The sequence below is a fragment of the Protomyctophum parallelum genome (genome assembly GCF_964188405.1).
Source record: "Protomyctophum parallelum genome assembly, chromosome: 10".
Lineage (NCBI taxonomy): Eukaryota > Metazoa > Chordata > Actinopteri > Myctophiformes > Myctophidae > Protomyctophum > Protomyctophum parallelum.
In genome coordinates, this window is record NC_139704.1 from 44769955 (window position 1) to 44792903 (window position 22949).

Here is a 22949-nt window from a genome sequence, read left to right on the forward strand (position 1 = left end):
CCCAGTTCTACAAACTGAATAAAAATGTCAGTCAATCGATAACATTTGCAGCAGCAGTTTAACACAGCTGGGCCCCGGCTCACAACACACAACTACAGTAGGCACAGCGGCTCAGCGTTATATTAGATACTGTATAAAATACAGTATAACAAGTTAGGGTGGCCCGTCGTCAGAACAGAACGCAATGCTAAATACCTGCATGTGCGTTGTTGTCTTTTTTGTCTAGTCTTTTTCTTTATTTCGGGCCCACCAAAGCAAGCGCTACGATATTCGATTCTGATCGAGCCATGTTGTAAAGCCGGGTGTCTTCGCAGACATTTGGCAATGTTAACCCATTCTGACCTGAGATCAGATTCATACAAGGTTTTCCACTGGACACACACTGGTCTGATTAACCCATTCTGACCTGAGATCAGATTCTAAAAATGTCAGTCGCTCTCTTCGATTTTTCAAAAATAGCAGATCTACAAGCTCGTATCGCGCCACTCGGTGGCGCGATATGAGCTCTGATCTGCTATTTTTTAATAGCTAAATCATAACATGATGCTGACACCAAAATGGGTGCCCGTTCAGAATGGGTTTTAACTGTTCATAAGAACTCACCATTTTGTAATGAAAACAAAACGCATGCTGTCCCCAAGGCTATAAACTCCAAGTAGCAGTTAAAACTATTGCTCCATAAAAGTATGAAAGTTCCATATTCCATAATTATGCAACGAACGACAACAGTGAGTGCGAGACGAGAGTTGTTTTTATTTACGCACCCGGCACCGTCAACAGTGAGGCGTCAGGATGCAGGCTGTTTGCATCACTGCCTATCCATAAACTTTGCCTTTTTGAGTCCAATGACTGTGTGTGTGTCTGTCTGTCTGTCTGTCTGTCTGTCTGTCTGTCTGTCTGTCTGTCTGTCTGTCTGTCTGTCTGTCTGTCTGTCTGTCTGTCTGTCTGTCTGTCTGTCTGTCTGTCTGTCTGTCTGTCTGTCTGTCTGTCTGTCTGTCTGTCTGTCTGTCTGTCTGTCTGTCTGTCTGTCTGTCTGTCTGTCTGTCTGTCTGTCTGTCTGTCTGTCTGTCTGTCTGTCTGTCTGTCTGTCTGTCTGTCTGTCTGTCTGTCTGTCTGTCTGTCTGTCTGTCTGTCTGTCTGTCTGTCTGTCTGTCTGTCTGTCTGTCTGTCTGTCTGTCTGTCTGTCTGTCTGTCTGTCTGTCTGTCTGTCTGTCTGTCTGTCTGTCTGTCTGTCTGTCTGTCTGTCTGTCTGTCTGTCTGTCTGTGTGTCTGCAATACCACTGGGTGACCTGAACAGTGGCGCTGTTGAGCAGCCTAAAAGGGCCATTCACACTGAGCACTGTAACTACATTATCACTGCAGTCAGCCAGCGGTGTTGTTCATGAGCACCCTGCACCGCTCAGTTCACACTAGTGTGATTATTATTATTATTATTCTTTTTAAAACATTTAAAAATTGTTCAACCAGCCGATCTACATCAACACATTGTGAGCTTGCAGATTGTGTGTGTGTGTGTGTGTGTGTGTGTGTGTGTGTGTGTGTGTGTGTGTGTGTGTGTGTGTGTGTGTGTGTGTGTGTGTGTGTGTGTGTGTGTGTGTGTGTGTGTGTGTGTGTGTGTGTGTGTGTGTGTCTTGTGCATAAGCCACAGAACCTCAATATTTCCCCCCACCATTATCCTATATTTAATTTGGCTTAAAGGAGTAGTTCACACAAAAAAAACGACTTATTTTCCATCAATTAACCCGTGAAGCCTTGAATTCATGGACATTTGTTATTTTATTTTATTTCATTTTTCTGTTGCATTCCTGCGGCACACCGTGGTCTACATGAGATCCACACGATTAGATGTTTGGGCTGTTTTCCTATTTGAACTTGTGTGAAGGTATTCATACAAGTAAACAACATTTTTAATTGGGTATTATTTGGACAGCCTGTGCTGAATACACAACAAAGTGAACTACCCACCATTAGCAGGCAGCTAAGAAGATCACCTCCTTGTTTTTTTTATTTGACATTCCACACACACACACACACACACACACACAGACACACACACACACACACACACACACACAGACACACACACACACACACACACACACACACACACACACACACACACACACACACACACACACAGACACAGGCTAACAGAATAGTATGCGGGTCGGCAGGACCAAATGCATAATCATTTTGGGGGTCCTTGACGTGAAAAGGTTCGAGAACCACTACCGTAATATACTGTAGAAACATAGCGGTTGTAACTGAGAATGCCTATGCTTATCGGGGTTGTCAGAAGGATGTGTTGGACAGGCCTTGTGGCCTTATTATTTAGGGGACTTGTATCTTGCTTTAGGCCTCTTTTAGACGGCGACCATCTCCATATAACACGTCAAAGTCCCGTTGCGTTCTCATTTTTTCTTACCCTTTACACGAGAACGCACACGTTATGATATAATGTGCTGTTATGCTATACTGTCGCTAGGTGGCGATAACGGGCTGCCAAATAGACAGGTCACCCACGTACAAGAAGAAGACGCAAGCGGCGCAACACTGCTCTGGGCGCGCCACGGGATGATATATATTTATTAAATAAACGCTGCTGCCGCGGCTGCCGTCTATCACAAGGCTTTTTATTTACATCATGGTTTTACATTCAACATCGCTGATGAGCATCACTTTGTAGGCGAGGAGGGAGGCTTGTTCAGGAACTCCATTATATCATAATGATATTGCTCTGCATCAATGTAATAAACATATGCGCTGTGAGCCAACGTGAGCCATGATGTCATAAGTTTTGCGGATTCACCGTTTTGCCTGTTTATATGGAGACCATAGGAAACGGTGTTCTAAAGATTTCCACTCTGGGAGGCGGTTTCACTTCGTTGCGTTTTCACCTCCTGAGAACACGGTTCTCGTCTAAATGACAGCAGCAAACGATACTTTATTTTGACGTTTTATATGAACACCATCCTCGTGTAAATAGCACCTTAGGCGTTGGGGGAGGGAGCTGGTGAACTAGTCAATAGCAGTCAGCTTGAGCCCAATGATGCTGTATCTAGGTACCTCCTTCATATATGATTCTGAATACTTACTTGCAATATGAGATACTTAGTAGTATAAGATATTTACCTGTGGTATGTATATATTGTTCAGTGCTTCTGAGTGCCACACTTTATAGGGAGACGTGACGTCGTGGCCTGACCTCATGCCATCCACCATTTCTGTGACAACACCGGTTACATGTTTTTTTCAGAAAACTGTTAGGATTCGGAAGGCATTGGTATAGAATAGGCCTCGGGTCTTAACCCATTCTGAACGGGCACCCATTTTGGTGTCAGCATCATGTTATGCTTTAGCTATTTAAAAATAGCAGATCTACAAGCTCATATCGCACCGAGTCGCGATACGAGCTTGTAGGTCTGCTATTTTTGAAAAATCGAAGAGCGACTGACATTTTTAGAATCTGATCTCAGGTCAGAATGGGTTAATATAAGGGTTTCATTTCACCGTGTATACATAATACATTACTGTACCCTCGGCCTCCAGTGGCCCACTTGTGATCAGGCCACGGAGTGAAAGCCATTGTGTAGCGGATGACCTCCTGACCTCAGCTGTTCACTTGATGTATGTATAGGCGCAGCGCGTTGGTTCCCGCGATGTTGTTCGAGCTCGGGCCGCGTTACGGCACGTTCCTCCTGCTCTCTCTCTCTCTCTCTCTCTCTCCCTCGGCCCAGAGGGGAGGGGGGGGGGGGGGGGGCGGCTGTAGGTGCCAACCTTGGAGAAAGGAAATCTGAGCTGCGAGGGGTCGAGGACACTCTCCGTTTTTGTGTACCTGAAAACGAATGGCATTGCAACAACTTGTACTGTGCCACGGTTTTGTTTTTAAGCAAATAAAGACCCGAGGAGGAGGAGGAGGCCAATTCTACAAGATGTTCTGCCGGTTTTCTGAGAAACGTGCGTTTTCTGTCGGTGGCGCTCAAACGTTTTCATACCGAGGACCACCCACAGTTATATGTATTTGGCCCGGAAACCCCCTAATCTAAATATGTGGTGAGTCCCACCCAGAAGCAAAGTTTTGAGTTAAAAAAAATACATTTTGATTAAACTTTTAGCCAACGCGTATAAAATGACACGGGTGCTTTCCCCGGGCTTAATGGGTTATAGAGGGACAATGCCATGGCGTTGCCTTCGTCCTAGTATTGTGCAGTAAACTTCGTCCTAGTACGCATGTTTCATGATAACTACTTTTTATGTATGTGATGTATTGCCATGCTTTTTGTTCTTGCTTATTGTAAATCACTTTGGATTAAGAGCGTACATTGTATTGTGCAGTACACTTCGTCCTAGTATTGTGAAGTACACTTCATCCTAGTATTGTGAAGTACACTTCGTCCTAGTATTGTGCAGTACACTTCATCCTAGTATTGTGCAGTACACTTCATCCTAGTATTGTGAAGTACACTTCATCCTAGTATTGTGCAGTACACTTCGTCCTAGTATTGTGAAGTACACTTCGAAGGATGGAACAACCGGTTACAGAGGTTACCTCGATTAGCTTTTCATCAATCAGATGACTTATACTCCAGGCAAAACATGTCTTCAGCAAATTGGCCACTGAGCTGTACATTTATTATCTTTGACTTGAGTCTGAAATGTCTCAGAGAATGGATGACTCCAGACCGGAGCTGGGGAAAAAGGAAAGTGGCTTTCCACGTTGCAAGGAGTTGTGCACACCTGTATCTGAACGTAATTAATTTCCTTGTCTGTGCCAGTCTCTTAAACAGAAGGCTGGTATAGTTTAGCCTCGTGTAGCGATACTAATATAATATCACTGCTTGGATATTAGTCTTGTCGCTCTCAGTATTAGATTTTCTTCTGCAAAGGTAGATGAAGGCTGGCTATACGCGAGTCTTGGTGCATTTACAACTTAAGCTTCCGTGTGTGCTGTTCTGTTTGACAGGAGATTATCTACTAAGTTTATATACAAAGTTACTTTTGTAGTGTATTGTATTCTATTGATTAGGAGTGGGGTTGATCGCAGATGGGCCAGCCTATATTTACTATATGGCCGCTTCATGTTCAATGCCATGTAGTTTTTAAGTGGTGCAACCACTTCTACATCCAGCAATGTCCGCATGTATCATGTATCATGAGCACGAGTGGTGTGCGCATGCGTGAAATTGGAACGAGAGAAGTATGTGACATGGCTGCCACCTGCTGGACGCAAACGATACAGAGAAGAAATTGGAACGATACAAATTGGAACGATACAGAGAACCAATAGACGGGAGTTGCACCACTTGGTTCACACTGGTGTGATTTTCATACTATGAATGTACAAACATGCCTGGAGAATGCCACTTCTCAACCCCCTGGAGGGCTTTTAGGCTTTCTCCTTCACATTTTTATTGACAATTGTGTATCATTCTTTCACCCATTCTGAACGGGCACCCATTTTGGTGTCAGCATCATGTCGTGCTTTAGCTATTGAAAAATAGCAGATCTACAAGCTCATATCGCTCATAACGACTGACATTTTTAGAATCTGATCTCAGGTCAGAATGGGTTAATCAGACCAGTGTGTGTCCAGTGGAAAACCTTGTTATGAATCTGATCTCAGGTCAGAATGGGTTAAATATTTGAAAATATGTGAAAACAAACAAACAAAGAAACACACACATCATGACTTTACTTATATTATATTGTGTGTGTTGTTTTGGCCTGCATGGTTGTAATCAACCCATACGTTGTTATACCTTTCATACCTCTGTGTCTCATTATCATATTGCAACATCATTTATATTTCTTTTTTTTTTTTTATATATGTTTATTGGTAGTAGGTTTTAACAATGTAGTACAGTTTGAACATACAATTTATTTTCTCTCCCTCACCCCATCCATCCCCCCACAGTTATCGTCATCATTAAACAATATAAAAAATAACAATAACAATTGAGTACAGACATACAAAAACAACCATGTATATTTGACATATAATATGAACAGTAGGAAACAAAAATAATAATTTAAGCACAGATAACAAAAACAATATATATATATATAAAAAAAAAAAAAACATAATTTATATTTCTAAATGTATTTTTAATATACATTTGAAGCTTTTCAGAAAACCATAGGTTAGGTTTTAGACGGCATTTCTTTAGAATCGGCCTCATATCAGGTCTGAATGGGTTAAATGCAACGATGACGAAGTAAATTCCGTAAAATACATTTCATCTGATGAAAGATGAACAAGCAACTCAACTGGTGGACAGTGGCGTATCCAGGAATTACGTTTTGGGCAGACAAGATGTGTTAATTGTCGTCTCCCCGGCCCCGCGCACAATCGTAGCACTAAAGGTTTTCAAAGAGATATACCTGCCAGACAGTAGGATACAAAGAGATATACCTGCCAGACAGTAGGATACAGAGATATACCTGCCAGACAGTAGGATACAAAGAGATATACCTGCCAGACAGTAGGATACAGAGATATACCTGCCAGACAGTAGGATACAAAGAGATATACCTGCCAGACATTAGGATACAAAGAGATATACCTGCCAGACAGTAGGATACAAAGAGATATACCTGCCAGACATTAGGATACAAAGAGATATACCTGCCAGGCAGACAGTAGGATACAAAGAGATATACCTGCCAGACAGTAGGATACAAAGAGATATACCTGCCAGGCAGACAGTAGGATACAAAGAGATATACCTGCCAGACAGTAGGATACAGAGATATACCTGCCAGACAGTAGGATACAGAGATATACCTGCCAGACAGTAGGATACAAAGAGATATACCTGCCAGACAGTATAGGATACAAAGAGATATACCTGCCAGACAGTAGGATACAAAGAGATATACCTGCCAGACAGTAGGATACAGACATATACCTGCCAGACAGTAGGATACAGAGATATACCTGCCAGACAGTAGGATACAAAGAGATATACCTGCCAGACGAGTAGGATACAAAGAGATATACCTGCCAGACAGTAGGATACAAAGAGATATACCTGCCAGACAGTAGGATACAAAGAGATATACCTGCCAGACGAGTAGGATACAGAGATATACCTGCCAGACAGTAGGATACAGAGATATACCTGCCAGACAGTAGGATACAAAGAGATATACCTGCCAGACAGTAGGATACAAAGAGATATACCTGCCAGACAGTAGGACACAGAGATATACCTGCCAGACAGTAGGATACAAAGAGATATACCTGCCAGACAGTAGGATACAAAGAGATATACCTGCCAGACGAGTAGGATACAGAGATATACCTGCCAGACGAGTAGGATACAGAGATATACCTGCCAGACAGTAGGATACAGAGATATACCTGCCAGACAGTAGGATACAAAGAGATATACCTGCCAGACAGTAGGATACAAAGAGATATACCTGCCAGACAGTAGGATACAGAGATATATCTGCCAGACAGTAGGATACAAAGAGATATACCTGCCAGACAGTAGGATACAAAGAGATATACCTGCCAGACAGTAGGATACAAAGAGATATACCTGCCAGACAGTAGGATACAAAGGCTGAAAGGCTTACAATGGGTGATTGAGGGTCACGCTCTACCGCAACGGCCAATCAGCTGTCCACTAATAGTTCTCAGGTCTTGTTTTTGTTTTTGTTTCTCTCATTGTATGGATTTTGGCCAGACCAGAAATGGATTTGGACAGGCGGCGGAGACGCCTTATTGTAGATACGCCTCTGCTGGTGGATCCAGAGCTATAGCCAGCAAAAATAAATCTAGTCTTATCTGGGTAACTTTTCTTCTTTCCCGTTCTTCTGTAGAGAAATGTTGACCCTGGAGTTTTCATATACTAGACCCGGCAATTGTAAGATTGGAACCACTTCTGGTTCACATGAGGTTATTGTATGGCATTAATCTCAAAGCATAATATCTCCCGTAATCTCTACCACGATGACATCTACAGTATATGCTTTTGTTCGTTTGATTCCTACACTGGCGTGTTGTTTTGACAGGTCGACGGAAACCGCATTTATATAAATGTTGCCTTGTTATTTCTGTCGATTGTGTGTGTGCTTATTATGACATGCTTTTTGGATCCGCTGCTGGGAGCCAACACAGTGGGCTATTTATGTCACTGATACATCAGCACACAAATTGGCTGTCAGATATCTCCCAAATAGGGGGTGGGGGGGGGTGGGGGGGGGGGGGGTGCTACACCACTGATGTGAGGGCTTTTAATGTCTATAAAGGCTCTGAATGTCACATGAATCGTCCCATCATGGCAACTGTAGCATGTGCCATTGTTTTAACAACCCTGTAGTTGCTGCTGCTACGTATGTGCCCATGAGCAAGACACTGAACTGCTCCCCGCGTAGTGTTGGTTTTGACAGCAGAGTTTTTCATTTAGTTGTAGTCATAGTGTTTTGAATAAAATTCCATTTGGTTTTAGTCACATTTTAGTCATCTGAAAGGTTTAGTTAACTAAATATACAGTTGATTTAGTCACCTATAAAATGTATTCTGGCAGGCCTTGATGGCGTCATAATGGCAGATTTTACACTTGGTTGCATGCTGAAAATAGCCGATAGTACTTGTAGATCTGCTGTTTTCAGCGTGCAACCTAATGACCGCTAACGAATAGAGAAATGCCATTGCTGACCGCTTTATTGGCGGTGCTTTTTGCCCTGCCCTGCGGTCCCAAATATTTGAAGGGCCCACATTAGGGCCCTGCAAAGGCCCCTGGGTATTGGAGTTCGACACCACGCTATGGCGTGCTAAGGAGGACCATCATGTGCAAACTGCAAATAGTGTGCGACTTCTTTCCCAGTGTCACTGTGACCTCTCTACCTCTACTGTACTGTGGCCACTACAGAGCAGCTGGTGATATCTCAGTGCAGACACGGCGTGTACAGTACATAATGCAATGCCTGTACCTATCCTCCCTCATTGTGTCGTAGAAAACAACCATTTTCATTAACCCATTCTGACCTGAGATCAGATTCATAACGAGGTTTCCGCTGGACACACACTGGTCTGATGGACCCATTCTATCCTGAGATCAGATTCTAAAAATGTCAGTCGCTCTTTGATTTTTCAAAAATAGCAGACCTACAAGCTCGTATCGCGCCACTCGGTGGCGCGATATGAGCTTGTAGATCTGCTATTTTTCAATAGCTAAAGCACGACATGATGCTGACACCAAAATGGGTTCCCGGACAAAATGGTTTAATATGTAACCTTAGTGTCACGGTCTGTGACATCTCTACTGTGGCCACTACAGAGCCCTCATATACTGCGTCGTACATAGAAACATACATACACTGTCTTTCTATAGTTGGATAGGTGAAACTTGGCTGGGAAAACTGGGGGGCGAATTATGTTCTCGGGTGAACATCCTGCAAAACTAGCTGATCTATAAACTCACGGCACATTGCGTTGCACCACACTGTGAGCTCGCAGATCGGCTATTTTCGGCAAAGACATTTGGCATAATCTATATTATAGAGGGAGGGGAGGGAGGGGAGGGGGCATAGAGCCCTGGGGGCATTATAGCAACTTACTTAGTGGTTAACTTTCAGATCGTAATAACAAAATAATGCCAATAATATCCTGGGATTTCCGAATGTTTTCCAGCTGTATAGAAATTACAAAATCTATAGCGAGAAGATTGACAGCAGTGAAATCTCAGCCTGTTGACAAGCTGTAGAAGTAGAATTTGCATACCTGCGTACATGCGACACTATTCCTAAAGTCCCCAAGGAAATGAGTTGCTCGCTTGCTTGTACTGTATATTCAAATATGTACTCAAATATGGCTCATACACTATTTAACATGTTATAATCCTGCATAGTGCATGCAGTACCTTGGCTTAATATAAGACAAGTTATTGTTATGCAATAGTACCTTTAAGGTATCTTTACTTTACTTGAGTATTTCCAATTTTCAATACTTTTACTTCTGCTCTACGACATCTTAGAGGTAAATATTCTACTTGTGCATACAATTATTTGAAAACTTGAGTTAGATTTAGATTATTATTACAAAACATGCATTACACACTTCAGCCCTATATACATGCTGAAAATAGCCAATCTACAAGTTCACAACAAAAATGGACTCATTGAAGTTATGTGTGTTACGTGTCTTGCCGATGTGAAGGAATTAAAGAAGTAATGCATTGGTGTAAAAATATCTATACAGTTCAAGATTAGCTTTATTGTCCCTTGCGGGAAATTGGTTTGCAGCCAAATCATAGTAAAGAATACACACAACAACAATATTCAATACAAGACTAAGATCTAAGAACAGGGCACTACATACTGTAACATTACATACTGTAACATAACATATCAATGCTGTTACAAGTAAAAGGCCTTGAATAAAATAATTGGCTTCACAACATACCAGAAGTAAAAGTACTCATCATACGGAATGTCCATTTCAGAATTATATATAATCTTGTCGCTGCCTGGACAGGAATTATTGATCATTTATACACTTAACTCCTTTATTGCGCGCTAATTGTAGCATTAAAACAGCAGTTTTAGAATCCAAAACCAGCCCCTCGCCTCTCGTCAGAAGCTTTAACATGGCGCCAGCATCGCGGGAAAAAGGCACAAATTAAATCCGAAATGTGGATGGCAGAAAATCCACCAAGGAGTAAGGACAGCCAGTTTTGAGTGCTTGGAAATCCACCTCTCCACTGCTCTCGACTGAAAATATATATGCCTTGTGAGCTTGTATATCAGCTATTTTCAGCACGGAACACATTGTACGGCGAAGAATAAAGATGTCTTTTGTTGGCCGTTCGTGGCGATATTGTGGACACGTACCTCCTCGACGCGATAATAACCAACTAAGCTATTTGAAGCTATTTTTCGTGGCACATTATGTTTAATCAAACAAGTGTTAGGAGTTGGGACAGTGTCTGTCAGCGTGCATGATCATCATGCAGTAGCTAGATGCGCGCTCCAGTGGCGAGATTACTTCTCCTTTTGGCGAATCTACTTCACTTTCCGGGTCGAGTTCTCAGAGAGAACTCGACCCGGAAAGTGAAGAAGATTCATCAAAAGGGGAAGAAATCTCGCCAAAGCTGAAGAAGACTCGGCGGGTCGAGTCCTCTCGTATTCGTTGGAACGGTGGGGCGGTTTTGCGAAGCCGCGGTTAGGGTTCATTTTGGGGAAAGGGGGAAAAGAGAGTGGAAGTTGGCACATTGAAAAACACAGCGACGATGTTGAGGCATGTCTACTCTTCTAGTGTTGTTTGTTAGTTGTCGACTTCTCATGTATTCTTCCTTCTGCTCTGAGTCTGAATGTCAGTTCACGTGAAATCAGAAGTTGACTGACAAAGGGGCGGGCCGTGGGACATAAACATCCGATACAAAGAATAAATCAATGAATCAAATCAATCGATGATATGAGGATAAATAAAATAGTGAATGGTTTCTTTTAGAAACACGCTGTGGCAGTTCCCGCGATGTCCATCCATCTCTCCCCGGTCAGCAATTAAGCGCCTCTGTCCCCAGTATCGGATGCTTGGAGTCCGGCCATACATTTATGCTGACATACGTGTATGTAAATGTATGGCGGATGGGCTCGGAGACCCAGTGTGCTGAATCGTGAATGACCAGCGATTTATATCATTTTGATACATTTACAAAAACAAATTACTTACACATAAACAACATGTATAAGATTTGGTGGGGATATATAATAAGGTTAGTAAGTTATTTTCCTCTGGTATGTAGTGGAGTCAAAGAAATGGCAATACTAAAGTAAAAGTACTTCTGTACACAATTTAGTACAGTTCTTGAATAAATGTACTTAGTTATATTCCACCACACGACTTTTTTCCCCACATCCTTGAAAGAGAGAAATCCTGTTTTACAAACTATTGGAAGCACTTTTCACCTGCAATCATCAAGTGCCATCTGTTGGCAGTGAGAGGAATGACTCAGAAGAGCCAGAAAAGTGCTGCAATGCAACAGGGGCTCCACTCATTCAATATTTCATTATAGCCTAGAAAGTCAACCTTTTTTAAGCAGTCATATTTAACCCATTCTGACCTGAGATCAGATTCATACGAGGTTTCCACTGGACACACGCTGGTCTGACGAACCCATTCTGACCTGAGATCAGATTCTAAAAATGTCAGTCGTTCTTCGATAAAAAAAAAAAATAGCAGACCTACAAGCTCGTATCGCGCCACTCGGTGGCGCGATATGAGCTTGTAGATCTGCTATTTTTCAATAGCTAAAGCACGACATGATGCCAACACCAAAATGGGTGCCCGGTCAGAATGGGATAAGCAGTAATTTAATTGCAGTAAATGTCAGTCAAAAGACTGGGCGATGAGCAAAGAATGATGGGGAAAAAAGTACTCCAATCTTTTCAATACCACAATGTAGAAGTATACTTAGAAGTATTGTGTGTTACATTTTTTTTTATTCGAGTAAAAGTGCAAATCAAAATCTACATTGCAGTATAACGATATACTTTTACTTAACCCATTCTGACCGGGCACCCATTTTGGTGTTGGCATCATGTTATGCTTTAGCTATTTAAAAATAGCAGATCTACAAGCTCATATCGCGCCACCGAGTGGCGCGATACGAGCTTGTAGGTCTGCTATTTTTGAATAAAATCGAAGAACGACTGACATTTTTATAATCTGATCTCAGGTCAGAATGGGTTCATCAGACCAGTGTGTGTGTCCGGCGGAAACCTCGAATTAATCTGATCTCAGGTCAGAATGTGTTAAGTAAAAACATGTGAGTGCACCACTGAGGTGTATATGTAAATGTATTATTATTTCCAGCGGTGTCAGGGAGGAGTAAGAGGCAGAGTTCCCCTGAGGGTATACTGAGAACAAAGCGAGCAGCAACAATGACATCAGGCTTTATAACGTTTCAGGAATCAGACAAGCAGAACAGGTGGATCTGTGGGTTGGAGGTGGCTTCAGCGAACACCATGCAGAATGATGCACTGACTGACTCGGATAGGCAGGCAGGATGAGGCTGTTTGAAGACCTGAGTCCCGTTCTGCAAAATGTCTTCTATATATACAGTAACAGATTTCTGGAGAAAGAAAAAAAACGTTCTATGGCAATGGTTCTCAAACTTGTTCATATATTCTCTACCAGGGACCCTGGCTATGGCAATGGTTCTCAAACTTGTTCATATATTCTTTACCAGGGACCCTGGCTATGGCAATGGTTCTCAAACTTGTTCATATATTCTCTACCAGGGACCCTGGCTATGGCAATGGTTCTCAAACTTGTTCATATATTCTCTACCAGGGACCCTGGCTATGGCAATGGTTCTCAAACGTGTTCATATATTCTCTACCAGGGACCCTGGCTATGGCAATGGTTCTCAAACTTGTTCATATATTCTTTACCAGGGACCCTGGCTATGGCAATGGTTCTCAAACTTGTTCATATATTCTCTACCAGGGACCCTGGCTATGGCAATGGTTCTCAAACTCATTGATTTACAAACTCATTTGATTTAAATGATTTGCAAGATTTTCACAATTTTTCCTCAAATCTTTTAAAATGACACAGATGCTTTCCTGGTCTTAAAGGAGAATTCCATACTAAAAGGCTTTCTTACCTTTCTTTGTAGAACACACTTTCACACTTTCTCTGAAACACTTTCTTTGTAACACACAAAGCTGGGCATAGGAGGGGCTCAAAAACAAACATTATAATCTTAAAGTGGATCCTGTAGCTAGCTGACAGGGAGTGTAGGGAGGCGAGAGTCAGGGAGATGTGGTCATACTTCTGTGCCACTGTTGAGAGGCGAGTGGCCACGTTTTTGACTAGCTGTAGTTGTGACAGGCAGGCTTGGGTAACAGCAATTTGAGATAAAAGCATGTACTGTATATGGAAAAGATCAAACTTGGACACATTGACACATTGATGACCTTGTCCTGATTACTGTATATATATATATATATATATATATATATATATATATATATATATATATATATATATATATATATATATATATTTTAGGGTTTTATAATAAGATAGGGTGCCCTTGTAGTTCCACTCTGTCAGCATTCGGCTCTCTCTGGGTGCTGTCAGTCAGTCATTGTGTCTCTGTGTGTGTGTGTGTGTGTGTGTGTGTGTGTGTGTGTGTGTGTGTGTGTGTGTGTGTGTGTGTGTGTGTGTGTGTGTGTGTGTGTGTGTGTGTGTGTGTGTGTGTGTCCATGTACAGGGAGTGAAAGGCGATGCTGGGGTCCCAGGAGAGAAGGGGGACCGAGGAGATGGCGTATGTACTTTTCCTCCTTCATCCTCCCAATTTTTTTTAAAATAATAATCGTGAAAATAGAAGTGACAATACAAGCTCACACCTGAGCTTGTAGATCTTAACTACAAGTCATTTACTGTTTGTAAATGTGTAAATTTGAAATAGGACTTATCTCATGTCATAGCCTACTTTTTTCCCTTCCTAGCCCATTCTGACCGGGCACCCATTTTGGTGTCAGCATCATGTTATGCTTTAGCTATTTAAAAATAGCAGATCTACAAGCTCATATCGCGCCACCGAGTGGCGCGATATGAGCTTGTAGGTCTGCTATTTTTGAAAAATCGAAGAACGACTGACATTTTTAGAATCTGATCTCAGGTCAGAATGGGTTAATCAGACCCAGTGTGTGTCCAGTGGAAACCTCGTATGAATCTGATCTCAGGTCAGAATGGGCTAGACATGTATGTAGTGGCGTCAAAAGTACATACATTACTGAACACATTAAAACCGGAAAAGCAGAGTCATTTTAGATTGTAGTGTTGGCTATTAAAAAATAGCAGACGTACAAGCTCACAAGCGCGTCACTTGTACATTGCTATTTTGTACCCCTGGGGACCCCCACACGGTAACTGTCATTTCTCAACCATTTCGGTCGCGGGGTGGCTCGCCAGGACCGGGCCAGCCCCCTGGGAACGTTCCTGGTGGTCTGGATGTTCCGGGGACCCCCCCCCCCTGGGGAGCCCCACACGGTAACTCTGTCATTTCTCGACCGTTTCGGACGCGGTCGAGAAAGGGCTTGCCGGAACCGGGCCGGGCCGGCACCCTGACCGCGTTCCTGTGTTGCACCACTCACTTCACACGGGTGTGATCTTTTTAATTCTTTCTAATTATTTGATCTGCCCAAAACATTGTGATTTGTCACGAGCCGAGTTGGCTTTGTCCGCGGCATAAACGTCTTTAAATAAATACTTTTTGAAAAGCCGATGGAGAAAATTAATGGGGAATTATTTCCCGGGCCACTCGTTGTTCTGAAAGGGGGCGGGGCTGCGACGCTCTATTGTCAGTATATTTAGTCACCGTAGCTTAGATTTTATTTAGTTTTCGTCAGTGAAAAAAGGTACTGTAGTTGACAAACATTTCTCGTCATAGTTTTAGTCGACGAAATCAACACTGGGTCTTTTCATTTTTTTTATCCCACGATTTTGTAACCCATTTTTCACCAGTGTCAATTATCTAATGTGATCCTGGGCTCTACACACCCTCCACCAACCTAGTCCCCATATATGGGGGACACGGGGATGACTTGAACTCATGCTTCCTTCATGCCTGAGTGTCCAAGTTGCTCCTTTACACCTGACAGGGGGGAGTTTCCCTGGTTGGACGTAGCACGTGGAAGGGACACGTTATTCCAACCAGTTCCTTTCCCCTCCATCAGGCGCCCCGGCTGGCCAGGGGGAGGCAGTTTAGAGACCAGTTCCTTTCCCCTCCATCAGGCGCCCCGGCTGGTCAGGGGGAGGCAGTTTAGAGACCAGGATTACTGCATGTCTTTTGTGAGGGTAACTACCCTGAAATCTACTCTAGAATTCCCCTTTGTAACCCAACCCAAGGGCTGGTTGGACGTAGCGCATGGATTCAGGAACACGTTATTCCGACCAGTTCCTTTCCCCTCCATCAGGCGCCCCGCTGGCCAGGGGGAGGCAGTTTAGAGACCAGGATTACTTACTCAACACTGGGTCTTAATGCGTACGGTACAGATACTCCAGTAAATGTACTGGGGTATACCGTCCACTATTGCAGTGACATTTAGAATGCCTCCAGTGGTCCCTGGTGGTTCCATTAACCCTTTATCCACCCCCTCTTCCTCCCACAGGGGCAGTCAGGTGGTGGCGGCACGAAGGGACAGAAGGTAAGTGACATCGCTGTCAAATGTCACACATAATGTCATATATGATACCTCCGCCTGTCCATGCTCCCCTGCGTGCGTGCGTGCGTGTGTGTGTGTGTGCGTGCGTGCGTGCGTGCGTGCGTGCGTGCGTGCGTGCGAGTGCAGAGAGAGAGAGAGAGAGAGAGAGAGATGCAGGCAGGCAGACAAACAGAGAAACAGATGTGGTATTCTGCCCTAATAAACCTAAAAGGATCTTTTGAAGAAATAAAAAAGAGCACTTGAGACGAAGAACCATCTACGTACATAATTTATTCTGACCCCTCCCCGAAAGGACCTACTGTATCTGCCCTGACCCCTTATACAATATGGATAATTAGTATGGACGCATATGGTTATTAACTGCTCAGATATTGATATGCAATTAAACATGCGATTCAATTAGAATCTTAATTAATTACAAAGCCTCTAATGTATTATTATTTTTTTAATCGAGTCCTAGTCTCGCGTAGCCAGACAACTAGGAAAGTACAGGTTAATACAAAATCTGTTAAGAGGATAAAACCAGAAAGAGCACTAAGACTTGTTTGCATAAGGGTCCTCCATTTTCAATTCATAAGAAGACTATAAAGTAACAATGTAATTCAGGCGTGCCGTGGATGGACATGTTATTTACTAGGGGTGCCCTGAGTCCAAAAAGTTTGAGAACCACAGACATATAGAGTATATAGAGTATGTGTGCAGCCCCTCACCTGAAACCCTCGTGCTATTAGTTTCTGCTCATGTGTTACTTCACCCGGGGGGAGACCTGTTGGATCTTTATTTTGTTCTTTCACACAGTGCACTCATTCAACCTGACAGCGTTCCGAGGTGACATTGAGTTCCCCTGTCCCTCTCCATTACTGTGTTGCTGCTGGGTGCACTGCAGTGCACACACAGTGCACTGTATTAACCCATTCTGAACGGGCACCCATTTTGGTGTCGGCATCATGTTATGCTTTATCTATTGAAAAATAGCAGATCTACAAGCTCGTATCGCGCCACCGAGTGGCGCGATACGAGCTTGTAGGTCTGCTATTTTTTGAAAAATCGAAGAACGACTGACATTTTTAGAATCTGATCTCAGGTCAGAATGGGTTCATCAGACCAGTGTGTGTCCAGTGGAAAACTCGTATGAATCTGATCTCAGGTCAGGATGGGTTAATAGATGAGTAGGGGAGGTAGATTAGATACGAGAGAGATACAGATACAGGTGATACCTCTGCTGTCGGGTAGAAATCACCTAACTCCAAAATGTTCATTTTTCAGAATTCTTTTAAGAATCACACCAGCGTGAAAAGAGGGGCGCTCTTATCATTTGCTCAGACCACTATGACATAAAATTGTCCATTCATTGTCAATGGGAATTTAATGTTTGTGTATAGGACAAAAATAGCTGATTTGCTCAGACACATGACGTAAATTCTCCATCCCATGTCAAAGACGAAAACAACGTAAAAGGTGTTCAATAGCACTGATTTATATGCAAGAAATATAATAATACAAAAGATGTAGTTAGGTGGTTTCCTCCCAACAGCAACGATAATATAAAAGGGGGGGGGGGGGGTGGGTGGGTGGATGGATGGATGGAATGGGGGCAGGGGAAGTGAATAATCTTATCTAGATTATTCCGTTCCCCTGTCCCCATTCCATTGCTGTTTCTATCCATAATAGATGGAGAGAAACACAGATAAGTAGATAGATATGATAGTATAGAGAACAGATAGATAGAGATGATGAATGCATCTCTCTCTCTCTCTCTCTCTCTCTCTCTCTCTGTCTGTTTCAGTGGTTCTCTGAGGACCCCTCCCAACCCCCCCACCCAACCAGGGGTCTTTGGCAGGTTCCAGAGGGTCCCCCCACCCAACAAAACGATTCATAGTTGGGAACAAAATGGTCTGACAGTGTACAAATGGTTCCATTTGTACACTGTCAGAGAGTTATGGCCTTATACAGTATTAATTATACCAAACTGGGGTTCCTCGAAATTGAAAAGATTGAGAACCACTGGTCTGTCTGTCTGTCCGTCCGTCCGTCCGTCCGTCCGTCCGTCCGTCCGTCCGTCTAGGGACGTGCACAGAATGTTACAGAAATAGAGAGGAATGGGCTAAAAGGGATTTCCTAAAAGGGAACGGCATAAAAACCCAAACTGCAACATAGAGTGAGTGGCAACAGAACCTAATGTTACGGTCTAGACAAAAGCCATAACAAAACACAGTGAGTGAACCAACAAAAAGAACGTCGAAAATGAACTAAAACGGGCGCTACAAGAGCTCGTTGCACCTGGCAGTTATGATTGAATCATTCTTGTTGTTTTACAGGCGTGTAAATGGGCAGACGCTGAACTGAAGCCCCCTTTGATGTGTGCACTTGCCTGTGTCTGCTGTGTGTGTGTGTGCGTGCGTGCGTGCGTGTGTTGATGTGGTCTTTGCTGGCCTTCTGTGTGGACTCGGTAATGGTTGTCCTCACTCCCTCACAGCTGTAATGGGTGGGTTCATCAGCCAGGTTGATGGATGTGACAGTCCTGTGTTGTTGTGTCTCAACAGGGGGAGCTTGGCCCCAGAGGTCCTCCAGGTCCCGTAAGTACACTACAACGCCCCCCTTCACAGACCCCCCTGCCATGTGTCATTCATGACAGTTCTTTCACAATGGCTCGCAGCGGCTCGTGGACCTATTGATGTGTTTTGCGAGTAAATATCTTATTTCAAAAGGAAAAAATATATATATCATAAAGAAACGTAGACACATGCCACTTGGCCTTAAAGGGATTGTGACATAAAAAAAAAGGTTTTGGAATTGTTCTTGTTTTTTTTAGGTTTTCTAATCTCAATTGCACCCAAAAAACATGAACTTTTAACATTCAGTAGATTTTCTGTGATCTGGGGTTTTCTGGCTCAAACAGGTGCTCTGATTTGCCGGCAGTAAGTGACATCACTTACTGCAAATCCCATATATGTCAATGGGATTTGCCAGCAGATGTCACTGTTTCACTGTGTTGCCTGTTTTCATTGTAGCTCAAAAGGCTTCCAAACCCCAAAGAAAACTTCAGACCACAGAAAATCCACTGAATGTTCAAAGTTCAGGTTTTTTGGGTGTAATTGAGGTCATAAAACCTAAAAGAAAAAAGAAAAAAGAAAAAAGAAAAAGAAAAATAAATGAAAATGAATGTCATAAAACCTTTAAGGTGACTTCAGTGATTGGCATCACGAAGGGCCTGTCACTCACTTCACGGCTTAGTATAGGCAAACCCCACAATGTAATTCTTTGTGTGTGACGTCAGTAACATTACAAAGTTACATTACAAACTATAAAAAATGTTCACCTCTATTTCCCATTCCAAGTGTGTTTGTCACGCCATGGCTCGTGTAATGCCAGCACTAGCTATTCCAAAGCCCCCTCGGGTACATTTTCAGAAATGGATAATATTTTTGGGGGGTTGTTAAAGGGACACTTCACCCTTTTTGCAAAAAAATATATGTTAATGACGTTTAGAAGCTTTAGATCACTTTCCTGGGGGTATTTATGTGTGTAATATGTGGTTTTAGATATTTTAGATTGTAGCAGTGAGCCTGTTGTCTCTGATGTCATGGACACTGGTCTCACTACCTTCCTGGACTACAATTCCCATAATTATTTGGTGCACTGCTCCTCCTTGTGGATAGGGGGAGAGCTGTCTTACTGAGACAACATGTAGTCCAGGAAGGAAGTGAGCCCAGTGTCCATGACATCAGAGACAACAGGCTCACTGCTACAATCTAAAATAATCTAAAACCACATATTACACACATAAAGACCCCCAGGAAAGTGTTCTAAAGCTTCTAAACGTCATTAACATATATTTTTTTGCAAAAAGGGTGAAGTGTCCCTTTAAGTCATTTTAGAAGTAGTTCTCAAGTCAAAAAAGTGTGGGCACCCACGGCCTGTATATAAGGACTCACAAGACCAGATATTGTGCCTCCATGGGCTTTAATGTATACGTAGCCACACATGAATACCCACAAGGACAAACTACACATGTACAATTAGGAGAATACTATTACGCCGTGCGACGACAACAGATGAATCTTGCTTTTCAGTCGTCTTTGAACTTGTGCTTTTAGGTTCTCCAAATTGTCCCAATTATATATATATAACACAGCTTGCGTTTCAATTGATCTTTCATCTGGAAAATAAACAAAACAAAGCGTCTGTAAAAAAGAGATAATGGTGTTCATTGTTGTGTGCGAGCCGAGGTGCGAGCGGAGCCACCCGGGGTCCGTGTTCCATTGAACAAGGATGCTATAGGCGCGCTTTAATGGAAAACAGCATTAGTCATTTGATAAATGAGGCTCTTTGAGTATTTAGTACCAATCTGTGTGTGTGTGTGTGTGTGTGTGTGTGTGTGTGTGTGTGTGTGTGTGTGTGTGTGTGTGTGTGTGTGTGTGTGTGTGTGTGTGTGTGTGTGTGTGTGTGTGTGTGTGTGTGTGTGTGTGTGTGTGTGTGTGTGTGTGTGTGTGTGTGTGTGTGTGCGTGCGTGCGTGCGTGCGTGCGTGCATGTGTGTACGCGTGTGTGTGTGTGCGTGTGCGTGTGCGTGAATCCCACATTTCCCCCACAAATAGTAGAATTTGATTGAACAGAAATGGTTTTAGTTTTATATTCCAAAAAAGATTTGGGGAGTCAGGTTCACAATTAAGAAAAGATTCTGACTGTGTGTCAGGATTTGGATTAGGCACTTAGAGGTTTATTAGAGGAGATTTAACCCATTCTGAACGGGCACCCATTTTGGTGTCAGCATCATGTTATGCTTTAGCTATTTAAAAATAGCAGATCTACAAGCTCATATCGCGCCACCGAGTGGCGCGATACGAGCTTGTAGGTCTGCTATTTTTGAAAAATCGAAGAGCGACTGACATTTTTAGAATCTGATCTCAGGTCAGAATGGGTTCATCAGGACCAGTGTGTGTCCGGCGGAAACCTCATATGAATCTGATCTCAGGTCAGAATGAGTTAAATGCTCATTTATACTTTTATACCAGAATGTGTGTGCTGGTGTCACACACACTGAAGATTACTCTCAATGCGTCGCAGCGTGACCCGCTGCCAGCTCCGAGTCTTATTCCCGGCTTCAGGATAGAAAATGGCAATAGAAATAAAAATCCTTGATGTCCTCACATGTATTGATGTAAAGCAATAAGTGCATGTGTGTGTGTGCGTGCGTGCGTGGACTGTACGTGCACTGTACGTGCGTGTGTGTGTGTGTGTGTGCATGTGCTCTCGGCAGATAATTTTGGCAGTTATAAGCATTGATTTTCCTTACTCTGCAGAAGCGAGCGATCAGACCATTACCCTTCCTTCATAAACCTCCCTGCTGCCTCCATGTTTATTAGTGCTGGCTGGGGAGGAGAGCCTCCCACACACACACACACACACACACACACCCAATGCCCAGCCATAAAAAGCCTTTTGGCTCTAACCCATTCTGAACGGGCACCCATTTTGGTGTCAGCATCATGTTGTGCTTTAGCTATTGAAAAATAGCAGATCTACAAGCTCATATCGCGCCACCGAGTGGCGCGATACGAGCTTGTAGGTCTGCTATTTTTTGAAAAATCGAAGAGCGACTGACATTTCTAGAATCTGATCTCAGGTCAGAATGGGTTCATCAGACCAGTGTGTGTCCAGCGGAAACCTTGTATGAATCTGATCTCAGGTCAGAATGGGCTAATATACTCCTGCTTTTTATTGTCAATGTACACTTCTAATATCCCATATGAGTGTTCATTGAACTCAGAGCACCTTATCGATCAGGCTTATCGAGCCCACTATCGAGCATTTTCTATTATTTTGTGGAAAGACGGGAGACAATAACTTCCGAATAGAACCATGAGTATATTTTACTAGGGTCTTCAAATACAGAACTTTTCTGACAGATGGAAGGCAATTGACCTTTTTACCAATAAAATAATATTAAAGAAACTGTTAACTGGTTAATAAATAGAAGCTTTGGGTGCCGGGAAGAAGATCTGGCCGCTTTTACTCTGTAAAGCCCCCCCCCACCCTTCCCTTCTGGGAACAAAACAGAGACATATTTTTGCTTGCTTACCGTGCTGTCGTTACGATAGAAATCACTGAATAATCCCTCGCGTTCATATTTTGAACGAGAGGGAGGTCAGAGGTCAGAAATGAAGAGCTTAGTATATCCATCTGATCAAAACCACGGAGAGCTCCCTAGAGTAGAAGTTACGAGGGATTCTTTCTGCAGCGCTAAACAGGGAAGTGAACGGAGCAAGGAGTATGGTGGCCTTGGAGGCCAACTCAAAAAACAAAATTCTGAATATTTTTCTCTCGTTTGATATCAATGAAAATGCTCTAGGAGGTGTGTACACATCCTTTGGATCCGTCGGTTGGATTAGTTATGACGTTCCCACACGTCATAATTATGTGTTAAGCTACATTTTGTTTACCTGCTCAGCGCTGGTTGGCAGGTGTCAATACAGTTTAAGACCGACATGTTTGTGCAAGGATGGATGATTACATTTATTTCTTGGTCACCTCTTGTCTTGATTGTTTAAACATGACGTCATGGGCCGCTGTGCTCGATAACAGGCTTGATAAGCCCAAATCTTATTGATAACGGGGTACTCAATAAGCTTGTCATTGGATTTTTTCCGGGTATCGGTTATCGTCGAGCTCCATCCCTACGTACAACTGGAACCAAATGGGTCCATTTGGTTCCATTTCTAAATGAACACTGAGGGTTTTATGTATGCCAAAAAAAAAA

The 22949-nt window shown here is 43.0% G+C and overlaps 1 protein-coding gene across 1 annotated transcript in view; it reads left to right on the plus strand.

Moving 5' to 3' along the window:
• The window catches only part of col19a1 (collagen, type XIX, alpha 1), a gene marked incomplete at its 3' end in the record, with an annotated part of 238354 nt that overhangs the window by 198003 nt on the left and 17402 nt on the right, over nucleotides 1-22949 (plus strand). Inside the window, exons 19-21 of the mRNA XM_083775052.1 lie at nucleotides 14235-14288; nucleotides 16138-16173; nucleotides 18735-18767. Coding sequence (XP_083631178.1) covers nucleotides 14235-14288; nucleotides 16138-16173; nucleotides 18735-18767 — 123 coding nt within the window. The remainder of the gene's footprint in view (nucleotides 1-14234; nucleotides 14289-16137; nucleotides 16174-18734; nucleotides 18768-22949) is intronic.